The sequence below is a fragment of the Thamnophis sirtalis genome, unplaced genomic scaffold, assembly GCF_051295495.1.
Source record: "Thamnophis sirtalis isolate CommonGarterSnake01/CBP01778 unplaced genomic scaffold, rThaSir2_p1.2 scaffold_10, whole genome shotgun sequence".
NCBI lineage: Eukaryota > Metazoa > Chordata > Lepidosauria > Squamata > Natricidae > Thamnophis > Thamnophis sirtalis.
Genome location: NW_028261390.1, coordinates 41,163,256 through 41,190,224, shown reverse-complemented (window position 1 = coordinate 41,190,224; position 26,969 = coordinate 41,163,256). Strand labels below are relative to the sequence as shown.

Sequence of the window (26,969 nt, the reverse complement as noted above, 5' to 3'; positions counted from 1 at the left end):
TCTCACTTCTCGCGGGAGTACAAGGCGATTCACGCTACTGCGACCGAGCAGCCGGTGGCGTATGCGCTCCTTTTTGACGTGTCAAGCAAGCAAGATTTCCCCGCCTGGTTTTTTTTATAGGCGTTAATGCGCAAGCGCGAACATTTATCGGGCAGAATGGATTGAGCTCAGCTATGTTAGTTTTTTTTGGGGGGGGGGTGTTTATTCGTATCGTATTTTGCCTGATATTAACTTTCTATTCTGTAATTAGTGATTTGAGAGATTGAGAAAATGATCTGCTTGTTTACCAAGTGGTGTTTTTGTTTAATCGTTGAATTATCACCGCACTTACTAGAAGTACCCCAATTAATAGTTTTAAATAATATTTACAAATTAGTTTAGGTTTGCTTTTCAATGTAGTTAGCACTTCAAATGCTTATTTTTCCATAATTTTTTGCATATTGTAATAACTTGATTTATTCGGGATCCTTATTTTAAGGATGTTCATCATGAAGGTAGGGATTTGTTTCTACTGGACATTTCTAAAGTCTAGCATAAGAAAAGTGGAAATGTATTCAACTCAGATTTTGTTACAGACAATGTCAATGCCTTCATTAGTAATGCCAATGAGTCTCTAGAGGTTTAGGTAGGTGCCATTCTCATCTCTATTTTGAAAGGAGAGGAATTAGAAATGTAATACTTTATTTTTTTCCACAAAACAATCTTCCAAACTACCACACTAGCGAAAAGTTACTGAAATGTATTTAGGACCTATACTGACTTGAGATAAAATAAGCAGATGTAATAAATTATCTAATTCTTTATTTCTCAACTTTAACTTGTTAGTTACCATACCAATGTGTTATCTGAGTAATAAATGTTGGATTCCCTTGGTTATAAACACTCTAGTATGATATTTAAAGTTTCAATGAATGTTTATTATTTTTTTAATCTATCCAATATCTGAAAATGATAAATCAGTGAAATTCTATAGTTTGGAGAGACTCAGCATAATAGATGTAGTGACTACTGTAATCTGGGTATTGTACTTCTAATCTAGAAAGATATTGGAGAAGGACAATAAAGAGTTGCTAACTATAGCAGCTACTTCCCATTATAATAAATAAATTTAGATTTTTGTTTCCTTCACAAAGTCCGTATACCTTCAGAATACAAAAAAGATGTATTGCTTAGCAAGAGATTTGTGGGAGTGTAGTAACTTTGCACATGAATTCTCACAAGATGGCAGTACTAACCTAGAAAATGTTTCTGAGATTTCTTTATGGAAAAATTTGAAGAAAAGTTAAGGGAAAACTCTTGAATTTAAGATTTCAAAATAGTCCTCAAAGGTATCAACTGCCTCAAATGTTGATACAAGCTGCAAAGTAAATATTTTCAAAGAAAAGGTGTCACTTTATTTTCTTGGAAATAAAATAGTTTGTCCATTTGACTTTACTCCTGAAATAAGTCTATGGTAGCAGTGTTGTTAGTTGCAAAGACTGCAGTCTGAAACTTGATTTGAACAGCATCATATTTTACATTTTTCTTGTAAGCCTAATTCTTTATTTTAAGTGCATTGATAAAAAATTAAAATCTTGCTTGACTTTTAAGTGATAAGAAATCTAAAAATTGTTGAAATATCTGGGTAAAAAAGGTTTTGAATGTGTTTTTATCTTTACATTTCATAATATTGAAAGGTTTGTAGATACAACTGTTCAGGTTAATTTATGATATGCTGAAATCAATCTTAAGCATAAAACTATGAATTTTCCAGCCATCCTCATCTGATGGTGGCCTGATTTTCATTAGATATATCAGTTCTAAATTTGCATCTTTGATAATCAGGCTATGGTGAGTATGGGAAAGGACTCTTAATAGGTGCGTTTGAAAATGATGGACAGTTCTGCTTAATGCCAAAGGGGTTGATTCAACAATAGCAAATGCTCAAGGCATCTAAGAAAAATGTAAAAAAACAAAATCTAAACATTTTGTTTCAAAGACTACAAGCTTTAGTGACTTGTTTTATATTTATTTTCATTCAATTATATTTCTTTTATCTGAAATATGTTGTTTTCTTTTAATAATGTTTTAATTGTATGCATTCCAGAGATATTGGAAGTTGGTGGCCTTAAAATTAAAGTAAATTCTTAATACTTTATCATTACTTTATTCCAGCATTTATTTCAGCTTTCTATGGAGGTCCGCACCTTGAATAATTATGACTATGTATTTTATGTATCACTTTTTCCATCACTCCTGTTGTTTGTCCATTCTCATTTAGGCCAAGAGAGCTAGATTTGGCAATTTCATTAATGATCCCCTCACAGAAACTTCATTAGAAGTTTGACATTCATATCATATGTTTGTAATTTTTGAAGAGTGCATCTCACATATTTATTAAAAATAAAACTACGAACAAAGATAGCCATTCAAGAGTGCAGTATTCTCTTAAAAGTTCTCTGTTCTGGACTTCCGGGGGGCGTGGCCTGTTGCCGAGGAGGGCTCCACCGAGCTCCTCAGAGATCTGGTCTGTATATCTAAATAAGATCATAGATAGCACCCCTTTTTGGCTAAGAAAGGGGCAGGGAGGATAGCCCCGTAGGTTAGGATCTAATCGTAAGCCACAGCCTTTTTTCTTTTATGGCTGTGGAAAGAGATTAGATCCGGCCGAAGCGGAGCTTTTATCTCCAGCCATTTCTTCTCAGCTGCCTTTTTTTTTTTGGCAGCCCCAGACAGGCTAGCCCCCCCCAGGACAAGACAAAGTTTTTTCAAGCTAGAATTGATACGGGCGGGTCCCACCCCTGTGAGATTTATGTTTTTATTACTATCGTAAATACCAGCACCATTCGTCTTAGAGACTTCTTTGTCTAAATAGACCTCAAAATGGCGATTTCTCTCCGTGGATGATTGATGTACTTAGCCGGTGTTATCTTCCTGCAGACTGCTCCTTAACAAAATAAATTTTTCTTCTTTGGAAATAGAGGGGAGCGAAGCTCTGCTTACTTGCTTATTTATTATGCCACCCAAGTCAAAGAAGCGTCTTGCTACAAAAGAATTTAAAGAATCTTCATTGGAAACACAGCCTTTGTCTCCTGTGCCTTCTGCTGGGGAACTTTTAACACAGGAATATCTCCTTAAAATGCTTAACGCTTTTAAGAAAGAAATCAGGGAATTTGTATTGGAATTATATGATGATTTAAAATCTAAAGTTAATCAAATGAAGGCGAATACGTTTGCAGCTGTGTCTGCCCTGTCAGATTACTCTGCTGAAATAGAGAACAAATTGGAAAGTCTGGAGAAGGCTAACTTTAATTTGACTACCAATATTGAAATTTTACAACAGAAAATTAGAGACAATGAGAAACAGCTTATGATGATAAATTTTAATAGGAAGGCATCTGCGGTAAGAGTCAGAGGATTCCGTGAAAAGGAGCAAGAGAATTTGAAACAGACCTTTGCTGAAGCCTTCAGCCATGCGCTGGGAAGCCCGGGACTTAACTTTGATTGGCAGATTCGGAAAATTTATCGCCAGAACTCATTGATAGCGGAACAGCGACAGCTCCCGAGGGACATAATTATACATTTCTCTACAAAAGAATCTAGAAATGCGATTGTGCAAAAGTTTCATAATAACAGTCTTCGAGTTGACGGCCAAGACCTGATTGTTTTTAAAGATATTCCTTCTCAGATGCTGAAAGCAAGAAGGGATTACGCCTAACTAAGGAGCTTAGGAGCCAACAGATTCGATACAGATGGGAGGCCCCTGCCGGTATCACGGTTACATTTGAGAATCAAAGATTTCGTCTTAACTCTGTTTCGGAGGCTCAAGATTTCTATTGTAGGATTCTGAAGGCGGGACTTCCTGACGCGTTTGGAAGAGTGGAGAGACAAGCGGAAGGAGAAGCCGAGCGGCTGGCCATGTGGTTGCAAGATGGAGGGGGTAGCCCCTCCTCCCTCGGAGAAGTAGAAAAACGGAGATCGAGAATTTAGACATTTCAAAATGCTTGAGGAAAAAGAATGCGGAATGATTTAGTGTGTTTAAACTTTGTTAGAAGGGACTACTTTAAAATAGAAGGATAACTGATTCTTGCTGAAAGTATTATTTGAATATGTGGAATGATCCATGTTATTTAATTTTTATATGAAGGGAAAGTTGGTTGAAATTGCTCTGAATTACATTTTAAACAAATGCTAGTATAAATTTGATAGTGGTAAATATCAGACAAGTAAGGGATGAGGGTAAAATGCATGTGGAATGAACTACGTTATTTGAGGTAAACATTAGACAAGCAAGGGATGAGGGTAAAACTTATGTTGTTTAAAGCTTATTAGAACAGAAAGTCGGTTGGGATTATTTTAAGATAATGTGTAAAAAGAATGCTGAATGATTTATGTTGTTTAAACTTTGTTAGAAGGGACTATTTTAAAATAGAAGGTTAACTGACTCTTGCTGAAAGTATTCGAATATGTGGAATGACCCATGCTATTTAATTTTTACTTGAAGGGAAAAACTTCAGACAAGTAAGGGAAAAGGGTAAAACGCATGTGGAATGAATTACGTTATTTAAATCCTATTAGAAGAGGAAGTTGGTTGGAATTATCTTAAGATAGAAATTGATTTCTGTGTAAAGTAATATCTGATTTACGCTGCTTAATTTTACTAAGAAGGGGAAGCTTGGCTAGATTATTTAGATTTACTGTTTGAAAAGGGGGTAAAGAAAGATCATTCATCCTGTGTAAAATTTTACCAGAAGGGAAAGTTTGATTATTTGTCTGTAAAGTTATATTTGAATATATGGCATGAACCACGTTGCTTAAATTTTATCGGAAGGGATCATAAGGTTTAGGAAGAGGAACGGGAGAACCTACAGAAGGTTGGGGTAAATAGCAAAGAAGTAAGAGACGAGAATAAAATATAGATAGAATGATTTATACTATTTAAACATAGATAAAGATGGGGGGCTGAGATCAACACAAAGAGTGGTTTCTTTTTTTTTTTTTTCCTTTTCTTTTTTCTTTTTTCCCCTTTTTTCTTTCTCTGTTTTTTCTCTGTTTTTTCTTTCTTTTGATATATTATTTTTTTATTTTTTATTTTATTTTTTAATCCATATGTACACAAGATATTTTAGACAGAAGGTAGCGCCAGGTGTGGGCCCTGGGAAGTTGGGAGGATTAGGGATGGGGATTTGTGGGGGGGTGGGGTGGGGGGGTGTTAACATAGCCTTAATAAGAACAAGAATGTATTTATATACGGTGGTTCTTTTTTTTTTTTTTTTTTTTAAATTTCCTTTTTTTTTCCTTGGTTCATTTTACCTTTATCAGATCAAACAACACTCGAATAAAGGCATACACCAAGGAGGGAGGTAGAGGGAAGGAAGAGGGAGGAGTAAGGAAGGAGTAAGGGGAATGTAAGGAGTAAGGGGAATGTAAGGAGGGTGTCTGGGGAGTAAGGGGAGAAGGAAGGTTTGAGGGGAAAGGGAAGTAGGAGGGGAGTGTTAGAGGGAGAAAGGAAAGTTGGAGGGGGTAGATGGGGTGTATGGAGGATGGAAGGGTTAGGTGGGGTTGTGAATGATGAGTTGTGTTTCCTTTTTATCTGTTCGTTTTATTCCCTTTTTCTTTTCTTTTTTTTTCTTTTCTTATAGTGAATACCCTGTATATAAATGATTGCAAATGGAATGTGAAAATTGAATAAAATATAAACAATGAAAAAAAAAAAAGTTCTCTGTTCTACACAGGGACGTGCAGTCACTAGAGGCAAGGGAGGCGGGGCCTCACCAGTCTCCTCAGGGAAAGGAAAGTATTTTAAATAATTTTCTTAAAATAATTAAAGCCAGGGTAGTTGCTACCAGATTTCAAGTCACAGTGGCTTGGTGTCTGCTCTCAGTATTAACTAGGAGGAGGCCAGAGAACTAGGGGTCTCTTTTGCATAAGGATTTTTTCGCCTTTTAAGAGTTAAGCAAGGGTTAACAAGCGAAGAATTTCTTATGCAAATGAGGCACGTATTCTCTCGCCTCATGTAGAGGGCATTTTTAGAGGCTTTTTAGAGTTTTCTGGGAGCGACTAGCTCAGTCTGACTTCAGAGCTCTCGCTTTTCAAGAGGGGAGGGCAGGGCAGGGAAAAGCAGAGTTGAAACCGTCTCTGAAACAGCTGGAAAAGGTGCGTGTGTGGGGAGGGGGGAGGAATTCAAAAAGTTTGATCGGAAGGCAACATGGAAAGGGGAGGGGTATGGCAGAGGAGCTGCTTTCAAGCCTTTGGAAAATATATCCAATCCAACTTCTGTGTTTGTGTTTGAGAGTGAGTGAATGAGAGAAGGATCAAAGTTCTCTGTGTGCGTGTGTCTGTTTGAGAGAGGGGGAAGGGAGGGAGAGAGGGAGGAAGGAGGGGGAGGGAGAAGAAAAAGAATGGGAAAACTTATTTTGCAAGGGGGAAAAATGCTGTCGCTTTAAATTGGAACTGAGTATGCCTGGCTGTGGAATTCTGGGAGTTGAAGTCCACAAATCTAAAAACAGCCTCACCGGGGCTAAAGCTGACCGCACGTCACTGGTTCTACATACACTCTAGAACAGTGTTTTTCAACCTTTTTTGTGCAAAGGCACACTTTTTTCATGAAAAAAAATCACGAGGCACACCACCATTAGAAAATGTTAAAAAAATTTAACTCTGTGCCTATATTGACTATAGGCGGGTGTTTTTCCCACGGCACACCTTACACTATGTCACGGCACACTAGTGTGCCGCGGCACAGTGGTTGAAAAACACTGCTCTAGAAAGCTGAAATTGTGTTAAATCACTATAAATAGAATTCGGACATGCTTTTAAAGACTTTTAAATAAGACTATATCTTGAATATCAAAAAAGAGAACATTGTCTAATGGTCCATTTGATTCGTGATACACCATGTCACCTGCATCCTTGTAAACATTACTTTCCACAAGTATAAAAAATTATTGCAATTGTGATCGAGTGTAAGTGATAATTAACTCTGACTTACCAAAACAAAGCAAAACACTTCCAAGTACACCTTGTTAAAGATGAGTAGTTTTGCTGTGAAATATTACATGAACCCAATGCTCCCTAAATTCACCGAGAAAATTTGGCACCCAAATTAATTGTGATTAGCAATGTTTTGTATCTATTTTCCTGTCTGAAATTTAAGGACAAATAGTCAAATTCAGTTAATTAGAAGAGTTTTCAAAGTTTAGAGCAACACACCTTAAATTAGATGCACTTTAAAAGTATATAAAAATAAAAAATGTTAAATATACAAAAAGTAAATACAATTATTTGCCATTTTCCCTTTTAAAATCCCTTCAATTCTTTTTTAATGAAGGTTTTTAGAAGATGAGTATTATAATAAAGGCACCTGTTATTTCCAGTTGTCTAAAACTGAACATTCAAAAGCAGCTTTGTATGAACATTGGTGACATATGTATATGATTGATATATGCTGTATAAAATGAGAGCACTTCTAAAACTAAATTCAAAGGCATAACTCCTTTTGCAGGAGCAAAAACTAGGATATTCAAGTTTTTAAAATGATTCTTTTCATACTGGGAATAGGTATCTGCATTAAAATAAACATGTCTGACATATCTGCATTGAATGAACACCTTTTGCAGTGCCAATGTTATGGTGAAATATTCTTTGTTCTCAAGAAATTGAAATAATCTATTATTTGGGCATTTATTTGCACATCCTAAAGTGTTGATAGTCATGTTAGATACCATTACCATGATCTTGTTACAGCTAATTATAGACTTAAAACAGTGCTTTATTGTTGCATTCAAGGAAAACAGTGCATAAATTTAAAGTTAATTCAATTCTTTTTAGGCAAATCTTAACATTTGCAGGTTAAACTCAGAAAGCATTCTCTATTGCATATTACCAAATAACGTGGTTAAACAATGAAGGAATATAATGTATCTCTCATTTGAGATTACAGCTAGTAAGAATGGATTGTCTAACTCAGATTTTTAAACCAATTATTTACCTCTGTATAGGAATGTATAGGACACTGTTTTTAAATAACTATTGTCAAGAGTCATTCAAGTTGCAGTCATTGCAAAGTTGATAGTCATTGGTGGTATGTGCCTGATCCTTAATTTATATATCTTAGTCCAAATTCAACAGCCCCTTTTTTGTGTCTCTTCATTAAATTTTATATTTTACCTTTCTTGTACTATGTCTTCATTGGCAATGGCATGTTTAATTTAGCCACATTTCTGTGCTGAGAATCATCCACCATCAGGGTGAGTGACAACAGATGTTTGACAACAAGGAAACAATCCGACCCTCATATCCATCTTCAGATTACTAACTTTAATACAACAAAATGCATCAATGTGTTCAGCATGCGTGGAAACAAATATAGTTCAGACATGGCCATCATGAAATACTGACCTAATCCTCAGTGGACAAATTGAGTATGGACATTAAAAACCTCCAGAAAATGAAGTAAATCTAAATAATTTTGCTAGTTTGTAAAGATTATTAGGAAATAGAGTGGTCACACACAAGCAGTATCTTTACAACACAGGTGTCAAACTCAATTGCATCATGTGATGTATTGTGACGTGAGGTTTTTTGCATTTATGGAGTTGGGGTGGGCGTGGCCTGTGCATGACACATGTGGTTCGCGCACCACCAGTTTGACAGGTCTGCCCTACACTATCTCACAAATCCATTTGCAACAGCCAGAACTCTCAATGGTTACAACATTCAAATGCATCATCTGGTCAGCAACATAGCATTTCTATAGATCAGCACTATTTATTGGCACTTTACCCTGCTAAGAATCCAATTCTTGGTTATAAACAATTAGCTGATTTTTCCCCCAGATCTTTTCTGGCCACCTGTTGTGATTCTGGAAAACATTGCTAATCAAAGTGACTAATTGACTCAGATTCAGAGAGATTCTAGTTGTTTTTATAATATTTAACAAAATATAGATTCATTAAATTTAGTGTCTTGTTTTGGAAAGCATCACAAATACTTTCAATGTATACTGTAATTGTTGAGACAAGAAAGACTTGCTTTGTAATTACCAGTTGTCATTGTTTCTAAATTAAAACCAAAAGATCCAGGTATATAAAGTTCTATCAAATCATTATTTTTACACGAGAATATGATTAAAATAATAATATTGATTATGTCATGAAGAATAGGTCGATTGTACCAAGACACTGGAACAGAAGCAAAAATATGTACTATCTGCTTGATACAGGCAGTTGCTATTAACACCCAGTAACACTAAAGATGCTTTTGCTCTAATATTTTGGAATACAATTATGAACTGATAGGGAAAAAAGCTGTTTTAAAAAATTCACTTACTAAGTAGTTAAAAAGGAACTTGTATGGAATATGTTGCCAGTCCTTTTAAGGAATAAAATCATTATTTATTTATCAGTTTCCATTTATTGATATGGAAAGGTAACCTTACCTTTTTATCAAAATGAATTTTATGGAAATAGATGAAAACATGAAAAATATAGAATGGTTACTGAAGGATACAAAAAGATGCATAGTAAAATCATTGCCTGGATATAGTTGATTATCATGTATGTCACTGCAGGACGCCAAGTTGTTCACTGAACAAATTAAACCTCTTTAATGGGATCCCCATACATTGTCTTTATTCTAAGGCTTAGTCAAGTTTGAGAACTGGGGAAGAATCTGTAAAGGAACATATTCTTTATTCCCCCATCTATGAAGAAATGGGCTTTTGATCAGGACTAATGAAGTGTTACACCCATATGAATTATTGATTACGTCCTGTGATGCTTTTTAGTCATCTAAAGGCACTAATGTGAAGATTACCTCATCAAGTCTGAAATAGTGCATTGTCTTTATTCCACACAGCCTCATCTAATTCTTATTGTTTACATGCTTTTGGATATTTGGTAGAAATCTTGTGTGAGTGTATATGTGCGCCTGCGCTTTTGCAACTAATAATTCATGTATTTCTGTCATGTCCAGGTCCCAACTGCTTTTTATTTGGAATAAAACCTCCAGTGGATAGGCCTTTGAGTCTGTTTTCTCATAAAATACTTACTCTTGGACCCCTTTCATGTATTTGCTTCCAAACATAGACCTTGCTAATAAATTAGCTGAATGTTGACCTTTGCTAGACCTTCCTCTTTGATTTGTAAGAATTGCAATATTTCTGTTCCCAAGAGTAAATGTTTTGTTTTGTGTCTTTTTTTAAATCTTTAAATACCCTTACTTGGTTTTGGCTGAAGAATCTTGTTTTCCCCAATGGAAGAAACAAGCCTGGAGTGTTATGCTTCTTTTCATGTGTTTACTTTGTCTAAACTGAGAAATTTATCACTGCAAGAGTATTTAGAAAGTTTAGCAAAAAAAACCAAAACACCCCATCTGTTTTGGCATGGAACCTATTTCAATGCATATGGTTCCTCTCCATTACTGTTGATTATTCCCAGTAATATAGCTCATTTTTTTTCCTCATCAGTCTTGTACTTTATTTTGAAAATAAATTAATTTTTTTAAAATAAGCTGTCTTTCATAAAGTTATAACATTGATCATTCTGCTCAATAACATTTACCATACTTTTAATAAGCATCCTAACATCACAATACAGCAAAGTTGTGCTCTTACAGAGAGTCTACTTTATGTATGCAATATGAAATGAACATTTTAGAAATTCAGTAGTAAAGGCTATTTGTGGAAGGGATGTTTATTTGGAGGAACACAGTTGCATAGAAACATTTTTTAAGGTTAGTCTTTGTGATCTTCAGAAAAATGTGAAAAAAATTCCTGTCAAAATTTAAAAGTTTATTAAAAATCTTAAGCCTGGTCTGTTGTCTAGTTTTCATGAATATTACAACTGAACTCTTAGAATAGCTGTTTCGATTAGCTGACCGATATTATTTTCAAATTCAAAAGTTAATAAACAAGTACTCAGTATTTAAACCCTTTTTCTAAAGACTATGTCCTCTGAGGCTGCCTGATAAATAGGGCATAGTCCTCGTTTCTTGGAAATTTCTTTAATTTCTTCTTCTCTCTCCTAAGCACACTCTTTGAATAATAGCTTCTCCCCAACATACAGTGTTTTTGGAGCACAATGTGGAAAAGCGGTCATTATGAGAACAGTCACTATTTTTGGACCCATGGATGCATCCCTTACAGTTGCCTATTTTTAGAATAAATCATTAAATTTCTATGCACTGAATTATATAATTATATAATTTGACATTGATTTCTGCTATAATATGTTTTAATTCATTGTATATTAAGTTTTATTATATAATGTTTTCCTTTAAAGCTGGTTTTATTTGATTGTCATTATTAGATCCATAATATAAGTACAAGTATACTTATTGTACTGTGCCTGAATATATTTGTACTTACTATATGAGATTAATGGGAATGCCATTGTTAAGTGATTCAGTCATAAAATGTGATGTCATATGATCACACCACTTAGCAATGCAAGCCAGGCAGTCCCAGCTGTATTAACCCAAGACAATTTGTTAAGCAGGAAGCAGTGCAGGGGTGTTGCATGGGGTGAATGGGCCTGATGCAAGGCATGCATGAGTTGAGGCTGGGAGCGTTGTAGTTCAGCAAGAGTGGCACTACTGCAGAATGGCCAGGGAATGGGTGTGGGGTGCAGATGAGGGTAAAAAAGACACAGCAAAGAGACCACGGGTGGGTGTATGCATATGCATGAAGAAAGACAGGTGCAGAGAGGCAGGGCATGGGGTACCCATGAACACAGGAAGGCATGGGAAGGAAAGCACTGTGACAGCAGTCTTACAAAGAAGACCTAGCACAGTCAGCAACTGCCTCACGTAGGGCCAGGCAGGGCACCTGTCAGCAGCAGCAGGAGGAAGATGGCAAAAATCAGTTGGGCAGGGAATCTGGCGATTTGTGCTATGGCACTGGGCCGGCTGGCTGTGGCATGGTGCTTGAAGCAGCAATCTTCAGCAATAACAGTGATAGGATAACATATAGGACTAGAGGTGGTTGGCTGGCTGAGACCTCTGAAGGCCCTGAACTAACCCTAACCATAAAAAGGCAGAAATGGAGGGAAGACAGGCAAGTGGGAGCAGCTGAAGCATGCTGTGAGTATAATTCAGGTGGGCTTTGAAGCAGCTGAATTTTGATGATAGGGACTCTTCAACAGATGTTGCTTTGGGCCTGGGTATAAGTACCATTTGTTCAGTGCTGCTGTAACTTTGAAACAAATGGCTGTAACTCAAGGACTGCCTCTATAAATAATCCATGAATAATTTTCCATGAATGTTGCACAGAAGCCTGGAGGTAGCAAAATAAACTTGGAAATGCAAATATTTTCCATATCCATAAATAGTTGTTTTGATAATGGCCTCAGTCTTAATACTTTTTCTTTCAAACCTGTGTTTCTCAAAGTGTAGTCCCAATATCCCTGGCGTGTGTCTCCCTAAGACCCTCACAGGGGTATGTGAAATCCAAATTATTTGCCAGCCTATGCTGAAAAGTAAGATAATATTAAAAACCCATCACAATCATGGGAAGTGGCAGCAGTGAATGCCTCAATTTTAATTTTTAATATTAGAAATATTGACAAATATAACCCATTCAAACAAAAACTATTTTGAAATCCCCCATCATTTTTAAAAGAGGAAAGGAGACCTGAGAGAAAAAAAGTTTAAGAAAACTTTTTGTTTTAAATTGTTCAACTTCCCCTTTTCAGTTTTTCTCAAAATCAATGCTGTGGTATGATAGGAAAAGTTCCATTATTAAAAAAATCTCCTCTTTATTTGTTTAAAACATTTTTGTAGTTGCCCATTTTATAGCAAACTCCCAGTAGGCTTTTTGGCCTAAGTGGTTCATGCTTGAAACTATGTCCTGTTGCTCTGTTTGCGTGTCTATGTGTTTACTATTTTTCTCATTCACCCTCTGTTCAGTTTTGCCACTAGGGAAGACTGTAAATGCAGCTTATGGAAGTAAGAGACGAATCCAGTCGTTCAGAGATTTGCTTGAGGGGAGGACTCACTTTCCAGGACTGTTCAGAAGGCCTCTCCACCAACAAGCAGAGCAGCAATGCAGTAGCTGGCCTATCCTCCCTCCCTCCCTCCCTCCCTCCTTCTGTGTGTGTGTATGTGTGTGTGTGTGTGTGTGTTTTGTTTGCTATTGCGTTGTTATTTCTGATTTGTATTCTGTAGTTGACTATTTCAATTAAGCACAACTGTTTTCTGAGTGATTTGGACTAAGGCAGTCTACAAATTTAATTTTAAAAATATATTGTAATGGCAGAATACAACGATGAGAATAATAATGTCAGTAACAATTTAATAATGTGACTTCCCCAAAGTTGTAATAGTTTCAGAAGGAGATATAATTACACTGGTGAGGCTATCACTCCACTGATTAGGCATATTCAAGGCCAATTGTAGTAGTTAGCTATCTTGAAAGAAACAGCTGTTGTGGATTTGAAACCAGTTGTTTAATTCACATGTGTCCAAACAGATTTGATTGTTAATTTAGTATGTTAAATATTATATCTCTAAGGTTCGGAGAAAAATTTTGGATACTGTAAATATGTTATTTAAAAAGGACAATGTTTGATAATGCCTTTGAAGAAGTTCTGTCATAAAAATATTTCAACCAAACTAGGAAGGCAAATTTTTGGGTGGTGTTTGCATGAACATTTCAAATATTTATAGGAGAGTTTATGAGGTCTCCTTACCTACTGTGCAATTATATTTTATGGAATAAAATTATGGAAGTTTGGTAATAACATTTTAATTATGAAATGTTTCTTAATGTAAAGAAAGTCTGCACACCTATATGCATGACAGTAAGCTTAGCAGATCATAATCAGCTGGCATAGAAAAGTTATGTCTGTGCAAAGAAATAGGTATTTAATAATAAAATGAATTGAGAATGAAGGATGTTATAAATTATCACACTGATAACATGGAAAACATATTTCTGGAACAAAGTGATATTTTTATACCTATATATCATCTATCTATCTATCTATCTATCATCTATCTATCTATCTATCTATCTATCTATCTATCTATCTATCTATCTATCTATCTATCGAATTTTATATCAGAGTTCAGATTTTGAGGAATTATTACTAGACCAGTTTTTCTGAATTTTCTGACAGAGATAAAGCTCCTTCTAACAAGCAAATTTATCCTTGAAAATATTGGGTAAACTAGCTTCTCAATACTGCTCATGAATCCTCATGGATATTTGGGATGCATTTTTAATACATTTTAATACTGCTTAATATTTTATTTTTGTTGAAAGAAACCCTAGTCTGTCTGTAATCCGTCTGTCTGTCTGTCTGTCTGTCTATCTATCTATCTATCTATCTATCTATCTATCTATTATCTATTATCTATTATCTATTATCTATTATCTATCATATATCTATTTATCAAGTTCCTTTATTACTGAAGATTTCTCAAAGGGGATTTTTTAAAATTATTCCTCAATATTTTCCATAATTAACTACAAATAGAATGAAGAATTATGGAGAGATCATTCTTCCTTACCCAAATAGTAATTATTGAAAAATATAGGTACAGTATTTGTCACCAATCACTAATTCCTTTTAAGGAACAACCCAACTTACCTACATGACTTCCATCAAATTCACAAAAATTCACTCATAGTGGACTTTCATAGTTTTCTATACGCTGCTATAATTCACAATGGCACCTTGATACTGAACATTTCAAAAGGGCTAGTACTTTTCAAAGACATTCAAAAATGTGCAGAAAAAGAGAACTATTCAAAATTATGGTGAATAAGTCATAGCCACTAATCTTAATGGTTATTTGTTGGATTAGTTATCAGTGGCAGTATGCCTCTGAACATTAACTATTGGAGGATGTAATGACCATGTGCTATATTATGGGTTTATGGCTGTCTCATAGATTTCTGATTGCCCATTGTGGTAGCAAGTTGTGTTTAGGCGAAGCTTCCCATCCTAAACAACTCCAATCTTATTAAAATAATGAATTTGAATCGCAAATTATCATGCAAGTATTCTTGCTCTCAAATTGTTTTCTTGTGATAATTTTGTCAATTACATTTCAAGAAGGATATATGTGCATTTATATGGAAAGAGGACTGAAATGATTATGTACAAAGGGAGAGCCATAGATAACACATAAGAAGAAAGTAAACATATATTCATATATAGACACTTGCACATATCCATGCATAAAATTATCATGGTTTCTGCCTCAGTGCAGTAGAGTTAGTCAACGTCATAGTTACATTTTCTTGTAAGAATGTACCTAACTATATAAATAAAGTTCTGAATTAATAGGGGAAAAAAGTTTGTGGGATTTATTGGCTAAATCTTTTTTTTTTCATACTTATTTTCCACTTCCAGAGATTAAGTGATTTTCTGTGAAGAATTTGAAATGGCAACTGGGAGTAATAATGCTCATATACTAAGTAATTGCGATCCAGCCTCATGGTCTGAAGTCGACCAGTTACTTTTAGACCAAATGACAGAACAGTCACAGGATACTTCCTGCTTGAATGCTGCAGAGTGGCCACTGCGGCGTTATGGCCGATTTATGCCTGGAGCTTTGGGCACTGCTTCAGGATCTTGGAAGGTAAACTGAATTTATTGTGTCTTGAGGGAGAAATTACATAGGTTACTGAATTAATGTAAGAGCTGTGCGAGAAGCAAATATTTGAAAAAGGATTCATTAGGGCTCAGAATTATATATTGTTCCTTAGAATATATAAATATTTGTGAGTATATCGTAACATGCAGTTTTCATGTTTTTCAACAACTTCCATATTTGGTTGTGTTTGCTAGATGGAAGAAAAAGAGACAATATCTGTCCTCTAGTAATCATATTTGCATCCTTAATCTGGCATCTCTGGTTTTGTCTGAAGTGCAAAAATGAATGCTGAATTCAATTACTTCTTTGACTCAGCATAATATTTCCTATGTTCTTAAGCTTAGTTGCCTTTCCACTGTGTTTGATTAAATATCTAGCATTGCAGAATACTAGCATCATGCTTTGTAAAACAAAACAAAACATAGTACGTCTTTTAGTCCAAACAAGATATCCAAAGTGGCTTACAAAAAATAATGTATTAAAATAAAGAGGACATTTCATAGAAAATAATCCTAGCTAAAAACAGAACAGAAAAAATTATCTACACCCTGATAAAACTAAGCATGTTAAATCAGTACATTCTTATTTCTTATTTCCTTGCTTCTAATGATGAATATGGTTATATTTATTTCTTGTAAATAGATATCAAACATAAGCATATTTTGTATGCAATATTTTAAAAGAAAAATTATGCCTTTATTTTTGGAAACCATTTCCTTTATATTTTTGCCATGTTAAGATTCTCTTTCCTAAAAGGTTTTGGAGTCAAACGAAGAATCTGGCTTTCTTGTTCTCAGTATAGTTGTTTCAGGCCATTTCTTCATTTCCAGAGGAAAAGAAGTACTGGTAACTATTGAAATATTAACTTGTATATATTTTTGTTTCTTAAACATATCCTCTCTCATTGGTATAATGCTTTTCATGAAAGAAATATTAAAACAGTCTTGACTGATAAGTGAATTAAGTCAGCATAGTTCCCAGGCACCGTTAGCACTTATATGAATAGAATTTATATACAAACCCTAATTCATGAACCAGTCAACAAAATGTTGCACAATTGTTCATCCAGTGATGAGGCTGTCATAATTCTATAACAAAATTTCACAAGCAACGGGGTGGCCGAGCAGTTAAGATGTTGGGCTTGTTGACTGGAAGGTTGGCAGTTTGAGACCTAAGTACCCAGTGATGGAGTAAGATTCCATTACTTGCCCCAGCTCCTGCCAACCTAGCAGTTCAAAATCATGTACTCTAAATGCAAGTAGATAAATAGGTATCAGTTTGGTGGGAAGATAACAGTGTTCTGTGTGCTGTCAGTGTATAACCATGCCAGCTACAAAGCCATGGAAACATCTTCAGACAATGCTGGCTTTTCAGATGTGAATCAAAGGTGAGCAGGGATCAGATCCCTAGAGCAGGGATTTGCAACCTTAAACACTCAGAGTCATTTGGACTCATTTCCCACAGAAAAGAAAACACTGGGAGCCACAAAACCTGGGTGGGCATGACCAACTCAACGTCACTCCACGCCTTCCTAGGTTCTGTAGCTCCCGGTGTTTTCTGTGGGAAGTGGGTCTCTCGCTCTTTCCCTCTCTCTGTCCCGCTACATCCGCTCATTTCTATTTTTCTCATTTTCCCCTCCCCCTCTTTCTTTCTTTCTCTCTTCCCCCTTCTTGCTTTCATTTGTTTCCCTCTCTTTTCCCTCTCCCTCATTTTATCCCTCCACTCTCTCTCATTTCTCTTTTTCCTCTCTCTCATTCTCTCTGTCCATCATTTTTTCATTTCTCTCTTTCTCTTTCTCCCCTTTTCTCTCTCTTTTTCTCTCATTTCTGTTTTTCATTTCTCTCATTTCTGTTTTTCTTCTTTCCCCCTCCTCTTTCTCATTTGTTTCCCTCTCTTTCTTTTCCATCTCTCTCATTTCTCTCTTTCTCATTTCTTTCTCCCTTCCCTTCTCTCTCTCCCTCTCATTTGTTTTTCTTTCTTTTTCCTCTCATTCTCTCCCTCCATCATGTTCTCATTTCTCTCTTTCTCTTTTTCTCCCCTTTACTCTCTTTCATTTCTCTCTCTGTCTCACGTGTGCATATGTACAAGCGAGGATGCCCTCTGCAAGTGAATGGCCAGGCTCGGCCAAAGCGCAGAGAAAGCGTGCGGAGTGGACAGGATAACTGGCTGATGGGTGAGCATCTTTGGCAAGGGCATTCTGGCTTTCTCCGAACCTGATCCCTGGACTGGGCATGTGTGGTTTGCTGGGGTCAGCCCCCCTTTCCTGCTGCCCTAAGTTTCTTTACTCTGAAGAGGCTGGCCCCACCAAACCTCATTCATGCACCCCAGGGATCAGGCTGCACTTTGGCCATTGTAAATAATAAAAAATATATTAAAATAATTTTTGGTTTATGATATAAAATATCATTTCACCAGACTTTATTTATGTATTTATTTATTTTAGAGCTTATTACTAATTTTCCTAAATTTATTACTAAATTATATGTTAATAAGTCCAAGAATTGGAACAGTATTATTTTATTTAAATTACCCCTGATTTTCAGAGCTTCTCCACCTTTATGTAAATTTTGCATTTATTTCAGGAAGGATTTTCATTAATTGGTGCTTCTCAGTGGTTAAAGGTAGTACGAAAAGCAGATTGCATGTTAGTTGGTTCAAAATTAAAGGTACACTTATTCATATATCAATATTTTACTTAGAATGTTTTTTCATTTATATTTTTCATTGAATTATTCTTCTGAAAGTTCATCTGGTTATTCTTTTCCTGCTCATTCTGTTGTTAAGACTTGTTTTCATATGCTAAAATTAGTCAAGACATATGTATGATGTAAGTACCCTAAAATTCTGAACAAGATTCTTGTATGATTGCATTGTATAGTAATAGCAAGACTGCAGTACAGGTTGGGACGAGAATAAGAATGCCTGATGGAAAGGAAATGCAAATGCATTTTTGTTTTTGATGTGTAGAACAAACAGTTTACCTTCTCGCAATCTCTTTCCAATCTCTTTGTTCTAAGGCACATTGTAAAAGGGTTGGGCAAAAAAGAGATTATCTACAGAAATTGCTTGACTTTTTTCTCCCCCTACCCCTCATCCCACTCCACAAGTGGAAACATTGGAAAAAATTCAGGCGAACCGGTAGTGGAAATTGTGATTAGGTCGCCATACTGGTTCCTCAGTTGTCCATGCTGTTGCGGCAAGTTTTTTTGGTCATTTTATAATGTTTTGTGCATGCACAGAACAATTTACAGGCAACTGTACATGTGCAAGCAACGCACGGTGGGCAAAATGCACAAGAAGCAAACCAGCAGTAACGCCGGCAGCAACCCACCCAGTGGTGGGTTTCAAAAATTGTTTGAACCTACTCTGTGGGTGTGGCCTCCTTTGTGAGAGTGGCTTGCTGCCCATGTGACCGGATGGGAGTGGATTGCTGTCCATGTGACCGGATATGAAGATGCCGACGACACTTGTCAGAACCACCTTAAATTATCTCACAGACAGCACTGGCATGCATAAGAATATGATGTAAACTTGTTTTTTTAAAAGGAATCTTTGGTTTGTATTAAAACAACTTCAACACATGCAATGTTCTGATTGCACCACAAATGCAGTAGTCATCCTTACTTTTCACAGAGGCACTGAGTTTTATAAATATGAGCATGATAGTGTAGAATAATCATATCCAAGGACCAGTGGTGGGTTTCAAAAATTTTTGGAACCTCTTCTGTAGATGTGGCCTGCTTTCCGGGTCCACTGGTAGAACCTCTTCTAACCGGTTCGGTAGATTTGACGAACCGGTTCTACCGAATAGGTGCGAACTGGTAGGAACCCACCTCTGAACCCACCCCTGAATAAAAGCAGTAGTGATGTAATGAGAAAAATGAAGGAGTTGGCACAAGAATTGGCACATTAAAAATATAATATCTAAAATTTCTATTGGTTAGAAATTCAAATAGCTTTTTAGATCACATAGAAACGATTAGTTAAATAAATTTGAAATGTGTAATGGGCATTAATTTAACAAATGTTTCTGTAAGTACTAATATGCAGCAATATTGAAATTTACTTTTTATTTTCTTTTGTGGATTCAATTTAGAGCAAACATCGTATGTTTCGTATACAATTTACTGGAGACTCCAAAACCGAGGCAGAAGAGCATTGCCATAACTGCATGCAGAAACTAGCTGAGTATATTCCAATTCAAGTGTCAGATGCAATAAGGCAGGAACTACACCAAAGCCACTCTCTGCTTCTCACTGATGAAAGTCAACTGAAAGAAACAGAACAAAATGTCCCATTGCAAGATACTGTAAGCTGGTGAACATACTGTATGTGGAAATGTTTGGGCAAAGAAATGTAAAAAATATGCACTATAATCAGAGGTGGGTTGCTCCCGGTTTGGCCTGGATCAGGCAAACCAGTAATAGTGGTGGCGGGAGGCTCCACCCACCCACCTGGACGGTTCTGCGCATGCGCAGAAGCATTGCACGCGCACAAGCGAACTGGTAGTAAAAAAATTGGCAACCCACCCTGACTATAATGTTCATATATTATAGTAGTTTATTATGAAAACAGCAATATTGTTTAAGCAAATGTTTGTTCTGAAATTACTTGTTTTCAGCCAGTTTAGGAAAGAACAGATTTCTTGAATGCATTTAAAAATTATATTACATTTCATGTGCACACATAGACATACACACACACACACACACACACACACACACACACAAACACAGAGAAAGACTTTTATAGCATGAGGTTCAAATTTCAGCAATGTGTTCATTGAAAACTTTTGATACAGTTATCTAGTTTCATTTAAATTCCAAGTGTATTTCTTTTGCTATTCTTATATTATGGAAGACAATTATTATCTTATTTTATTTACTATAGTATGTATGTATGTATGTATGTATGTATGTATGTATGTACGTACGTATGTATGTATGTATGTATGTATTTTATAGAAAAGAAAACAAGAAAGAAGAGATATTCTATTTCTTTAAATAGCTTATGGTATACATTTTTCCCTTGTATCATTTATGAATTTATTTGAACCTTTTCTAGGTTGTAAATGTATCTCCAACACATGGAACAATGTCTGTATCAGAGCTAGCCCAGGTATTCCTAATATTTATCTAGTAGAAATGAAAGGTTAATATATTACTGTACAAAAGTATAACTTTTCAGAAGCCAAAGTTTTCTTACTTTTAAGATATTTAAGATTTGTAACAGAAAAGATTTAAAGATGGAACCAAAATTCATAAATGACAATGTACACAGAAATGATCCTTGTTATTTATAGAAGTTCTGTTCCAGCCATTTAATAATGGTTAATAAAACTGCGGGTAATGAGATATTTTAACTAAAAATCTACCCTTCATTTTATGTAGCCCCTGATAGCCTTCACATATTGAGATAGAATCCTTGCAGCAACACTCAGACAGCCTGGGGTGAAGATACAAAGCTCCGTATCATCTGCCCATAATATACTCACCCCAAAACTTTGGATGTCCTTACTCAATGGTTTTATGTAGATGTTAAATAGAAGGGAAAAGAGTTCTGAGCACTAAGGCACCACGGAAAGGAGAAACCACTGGCTGAATCTCACCTTTCATCGACACTAAATGGAACTTACCAGGAAGGGAGGGAGGGAGAATCAGCTCAATTCCATGCTACCCACTCCCAACTCCCAGAGCCAGTTGAGAAAGATACTGTTATCAATGGTTTCAAAAGCCACTGACAGGTCAAGAACCGAGTAAGAATAGAGAAACCACCTCCATTCTGCTTCTGCTATGAGTGCAATTGATGCCATCTCAGTTCCGAGACCCAAATCTTGACTAAAAGGGGTTCAGATAATCTGGTTCTTCCAGGGTCCTCTGAAGATGCAACGCACACTTTCTACAGTTAGAAACTGGATGAATATTTTCCAGAATGATAAATTAAATATCAAGATAAAGAAACCTTATTGGGATTAAACACATTGGAGATTCTTACTAATAAAACAAAGTAAATTTAGCTATAATTTGTATCTCCTAGAGAGAAAGCAAATCCATGTTGAGTAAAAAAAAATCAATAAAATATATTTTATTTTAAATTTAAAAAGGAATTTAAAAAGAAAATTGATTACTTTTTTCTCTTTGGCAGTGCGTGCTGATACCAGATAATCAACTTCCTCTTGCATATCAAAAATCCACATGGAGTGCTGAAGATTTAAGCAGCTTTATTCACTTGTGCCTGTTGGATCAACACTTCCCAGCATTTGTGGAGGAAGTAGAGAAACAGCTAAAAAAAATTATAGATGGCTAGAAAGCAAAATATTTAAAATAATTTTAAAAAATCAACCATAAATTTACTGACAGTTTCTATTTCTTACCTCTTTAATTTGCCTTAAGATTTGAATATGTGTTTATCCTATCCCTTATAAGACAAAAAACGGTATTATGCTGTTTTCAGTTGTAACGTACATTAGTGTCTAAGCTGCACCTAATTATTTTATATACAAATTAATATATTACATTAATAATAAATATTATTCATTTGTTATATATGATTAATCATTCTGTCTGTGATATATATACATATACATATATATGTTACATACATACATATATGTATATATGAATGTATATATCTCCAATAATGTGCAACAGCTCAGCTCTTTATATTTTTGTAGTAACGAATTCAATTACTTCTACCATTATAATGGCCTTAAACTCCTTCATGAAATATGTTTGGAATTGTTCAACATAAGATTTACATTAAAAATACTTCCTCTGAAAAGAGGTGCATTATTTTTCCCATTTGTATTAGTTCAAAACATAATTTGAATGTTTAAAATGTGTTAAGTTAGAAACTGAAGTTCTTTTTAAAATAAAAGTTAGCTTGAAACATGTTAAACTGTTGATCATATGAGAAATATATTAAAACTCAAAGTAACAAATCCAGTTTTGTCAGTTCCTCCTCTCTGAAAATTCTAATTCTTCCATAGTCAATTGAACTTAATGAAACCTTATGCTTCTTTGTTGTAAATTAGAATAATGTAATTCAGTTCAGTTGAATGTCTTATTTAGAGTCATCACAGGAAAATAAATGAGTACAAAGGATAGAACAAGATGAATAGCAGGTAGGAAATGTTGCACGGGTTACAGAACCAGTAAATGACAAATTAAATGCATCCAGAAATTGCTGCTTTACCTTAGCCCTGTTTTGGTGTAACAAATGATGGAATCTTCCAATTCACGAGGAATAGGCTTTCCCAATTCTTAATCATTCTAGTGGTCTAATTAAAGCTTTGATCTTCATGGTTAGAATATGATTGTCTGCAGTGGTCAGCCAGCATTGCATGTGGTCACTTCTATGTGAGCTGCAACACATACAGTAGAGCAAGGCTTTTCATTGCAGACATTTACATGGTAAACAAATATACATCATTTATATATCTGACAGACAGTTGCTAACTGTTTATATTGGATAGAACCTGCAGTAAATGCTTTCTAGCTAAGATGTTGTGTCGCTCAATAGGACACAATAAGTTCTTATCAGTGGGAAAAATAAAGTTCTCCTGGTTCTCAATATAAAATGTGACAAATAATAGAGAAACAAATCATCATACTTAATTCCTCTTCCACAATTCGCATTGGACCTTCCCATCTCAAAATAATGACAAATGCAATTTTTTTTGGATTTGTAACAGTTTAAAATTGCTACTAAATTAATGGGTCTTTGAAATATTCTGTTGTATAGGCTTACAACCAAAATTGTAACATAGAGCAAGATAACACAATCTTACAAATGTAGTTAACTGAAATTGATTTTATACATTAATAATATTTTTATAAAATAAGAAAATGTTTCATATACCAGATACCTGATACTACCTGATAGCTGCAGATTGTATTTGTCTCCTCACTTGTAATTGCAGCCAAGTCCCTCATATAAAAATAGAGACTTCTGGAACAGAAAGCATGGGTTTTAGACCCCTCGTTGTAGAAGTGCAGGTGATTAATATTTCTCTAAGATGACTAGAAAGACTTAGGGGCCAAGCTACACAGTTATTCTATGAAACACATATCTATAACTGTGATTTTCTCCATTCTTAAGCAAGATCATCTTTTTACACAAGTTTGTTTTCTTTACATTTTTTAAAAGCACATTATACAGGTATACATTTTCAGGGCATATTTTCACTGTCCCTTTAAGGGCAATGTAAGGCTAAATTAAGTCTAAAAAAACCTGTCAAAGACTGAAATGTTTTGGCAATATTTTGAAAAGGTTACACTCTAGACTGCAGATATCATAGCATCTCATTGGGTAATTTTTTCTGTTGCTGTTCACACCTATTCCTGTCATTTCAAATGTTTTCCACATGGATTGAAAAGTATGAGTGACAAGAATAATTATTCAATTGACTATTTTACGCCTTATGTCAATCCCTCCCCCAGGCAGCAGTTATGGAGAATAAAACTTGTATTGAAATTTCTCAAGGAAAACTTGTGCTGTTTTTAAGGGGGGGGAAAAGATGAATTGGTAGTTCAGATTAGTTCACTGATTTATTGCTGAAATGAGCAGATTAAAAGGCTGCCTTTCAGCCCTTCACTCATATGATTGAAGGTTGAACATCATGACACAAATTGAACAAAATATAGTAAAATGTACCAGAAAACCCAGATTGCCATACTTGAGGAACATAGGCACAAAAATACTTCTTTGAAAGCAGAACAAGAGCATGTTCCCAGAAAATGCATTTAATGCTAGCTGAATAGAAATGAGAACAGACATTTTTCTATATCTCCCTGCCCTCAAAAAATAGTGGCTGACGTATTTTGGAGAGGGGTCCCTCAGTCTGAACAATGTGGAAATGTAACTTGATATTTAGCAGGTCTCTCAAATAATTGAGACTCATATCTGAGAGAGACATTCTTCTATTTCCCACCTTAATAAACATTGATTTAAATTATCAAACATATTCTTTAGTTATTTGATCAGTGATTTGTTACAATCTTTTTCTGAAAAAGGACATTGTGCTCTTTATAAGGAACAGAAAATATTGCAAGTACAGTAGAAGATATTCTGATAAGGAATTTCTGTAAATAGAATTGAACTCCTTTCAAATTTGTTCTGCCCATTTGTGGCACATATATTGTGTCTCTGGAAGCAAACTGTATACTATTTTGAATATCTCCTGGACAAATGCATTAGTAACTATTCATTTTATTTTTATTTTTTTTTGAAAATTTTTTAAAAAAACTTTTACAAATGTTTACCTCCTCCCCCTACCCTCCCCACCCAAACCCCACACACCCCATCCCCTCAACTTCCCAGAACAAATACAGGGTATAGATCTTTAACAAATATGTTTTAAAATAAACTTAAGAAAGTTAGTATCATCTTTCATTAGAGCTTTAACTCCTCTTCGCTAGGCTAACTCTAAACAGATTATATCATTCCTTGTTTCTTCAATCATAAACTATCTGGAATTTCTTAGTCCCATATTTATTTTGAGTATAGTCAATCCATCTTCTCCACTCCAGTTTATATCTCTCATTTGAGTGATCCTTGAGATATGCTGATATTTTAGCCATCTCTGCTAGGTTTGTTACTTTTAATGTCCATTCTTGAATAGTAGGCAAATCTTCCTTCTTCCAGTATTGCGCCATATTCATTTTATGATGGAAACAATTATCTATATTAAAATTCAAATCCTTGCTTGCATCCTAATTCCAGTTTCTGATCAAAAATATGTTAGAAGACATTATATAATGTTTATACTAATTAGCATTTATGAGCAGCATTGTTGCTAAAGGTTCATTGTCAATTTAAAGTACTGTTGCAAATTTAATTACTATAACCTCACTATCCACTGTCATAACACCACTTTCTCCAAAAACAAGTGACATGTTGGGTACACATTTAGGGTAATTATTGATGATGGACACAAGGAGGATAAGGAGTTATAATTGCAATATTACCCTATATGGTATATTGATTAATGTAGAGTAAATAAGTTCTATAGATTCAGTTTGGTTTGGAATTAAGACATCAGGCCAGAAAACAGGAAACTCAAATTCAAATTTAATGAATTCATATGCTGCCCAATCCCGAAGGACTCCGGGCGGCTTACAGAAATACATCTCTAAAAGAATAAAAAATTTAAAAATAGAGAAGAAAAGCAGGTTAAAAAGAAACACATCATGCACTCAATCTAGGCGGGGCTGGACCTCATTCCTGCCGGAATAGCCAGGTCTTAGCAGCCTTTCGGAAGGCCGAGAGAGTGGGGAGGGTCCGGATCTCTGAGAGTAGATAATTCCATAGGGCCGGGGCAGCTACAGAGAAGGCCCTCCCCTGAGGAGCCGCCAGATGACATTGTCTAGTCGACGGCACCTGGAGAAGGCCCATCCTGTGTGATCTTATCGGTCGCTGGGAGGTATGTGGCAGAAGACGGTCTCGTAGATATCCGGGTCCTAGGCCATGTAGGGCTTTAAAGGTGATAACCAGCACCTTGAAGCGCGTTCGGAGACCAATAGGGAGCCAGTACAGCTCACGGAGGACAGGTGTAACATGGGTGTATCTCGGTACACCCAATATCGCTCGCGCGGCTGCATTCTGGACCAGTTGTAGTCTCCGAACACTTTTCAGGGGCAGCCCCATGTAGAGTGTGCTACAGTAGTCAAGTCTTGAGGTTGCAAATTTAATTACTATAACCTCACTATCCACTGTCATAACACCGCTTTCTCCAAAAACAAGTGACATGTTGGGTACACATTTAGGGTAATTATTGATGATGGAAACAAGGAGGATAAGGAGTTATAATTGCAATATTACCCTATATGGTATATTGATTAATGTAGAGTAAATGAGTTCTATAGATTCAGTTTGGTTTGGAATTAAGACATCAGGCCAGAAAACAGGAAACTCAAATTCAAATTTAATGAATTTATATGCTGCCCAATCCCGAAGGACTCCGGGCGGCTTACAGAAATACATCTCTAAAAGAATAAAAAATTTAAAAATAGAGAAGAAAAGCAGGTTAAAAAGAAACACATCATGCACTCAATCTAGGCGGGGCTGGACCTCATTCCTGCCGGAATAGCCAGGTCTTAGCAGCCTTTCGGAAGGCCGAGAGAGTGGGGAGGGTCCGGATCTCTGAGAGTAGATAGTTCCATAGGGCCGGGGCAGCTACAGAGAAGGCCCTCCCCTGAGGAGCCGCCAGATGACATTGTCTAGTCGACGGCACCTGGAGAAGGCCCATCCTGTGTGATCTTATCGGTCGCTGGGAGGTATGTGGCAGAAGACGGTCTCGTAGATATCCGGGTCCTAGGCCATGTAGGGCTTTAAAGGTGATAACCAGCACCTTGAAGCGCGTTCGGAGACCAATAGGGAGCCAGTAC

At 35.8% G+C, this 26,969-nt stretch overlaps 1 protein-coding gene across 4 annotated transcripts; it reads left to right on the top strand.

Annotated features, from left to right (window-relative positions):
- Positions 1–53: 53 nt before the first annotated feature.
- Positions 54–22,125, top strand: REC114 (REC114 meiotic recombination protein). 4 transcript variants are annotated; one of them, XM_087724439.1, is made up of 7 exons: positions 54–175; positions 15,339–15,567; positions 16,339–16,428; positions 18,165–18,248; positions 19,679–19,891; positions 20,647–20,700; positions 21,727–22,125. In XM_087724439.1, the coding sequence occupies exons 2-7, from the start codon at positions 15,370–15,372 to the stop codon at positions 21,886–21,888; spliced, it is 801 nt and encodes a 266-aa protein (XP_087580565.1). In that variant the 5' UTR covers positions 54–175; positions 15,339–15,369; the 3' UTR covers positions 21,889–22,125. The 4 variants fall into 4 exon arrangements, with proteins under 4 accessions (XP_087580565.1, XP_087580567.1, XP_087580566.1 ...); XM_087724438.1 differs by lacking the exon at positions 54–175 and adding an exon at positions 188–494; XM_087724441.1 differs by lacking the exons at positions 54–175; positions 16,339–16,428 and adding an exon at positions 187–494.
- Positions 22,126–26,969: the final 4,844 nt, after the last annotated feature.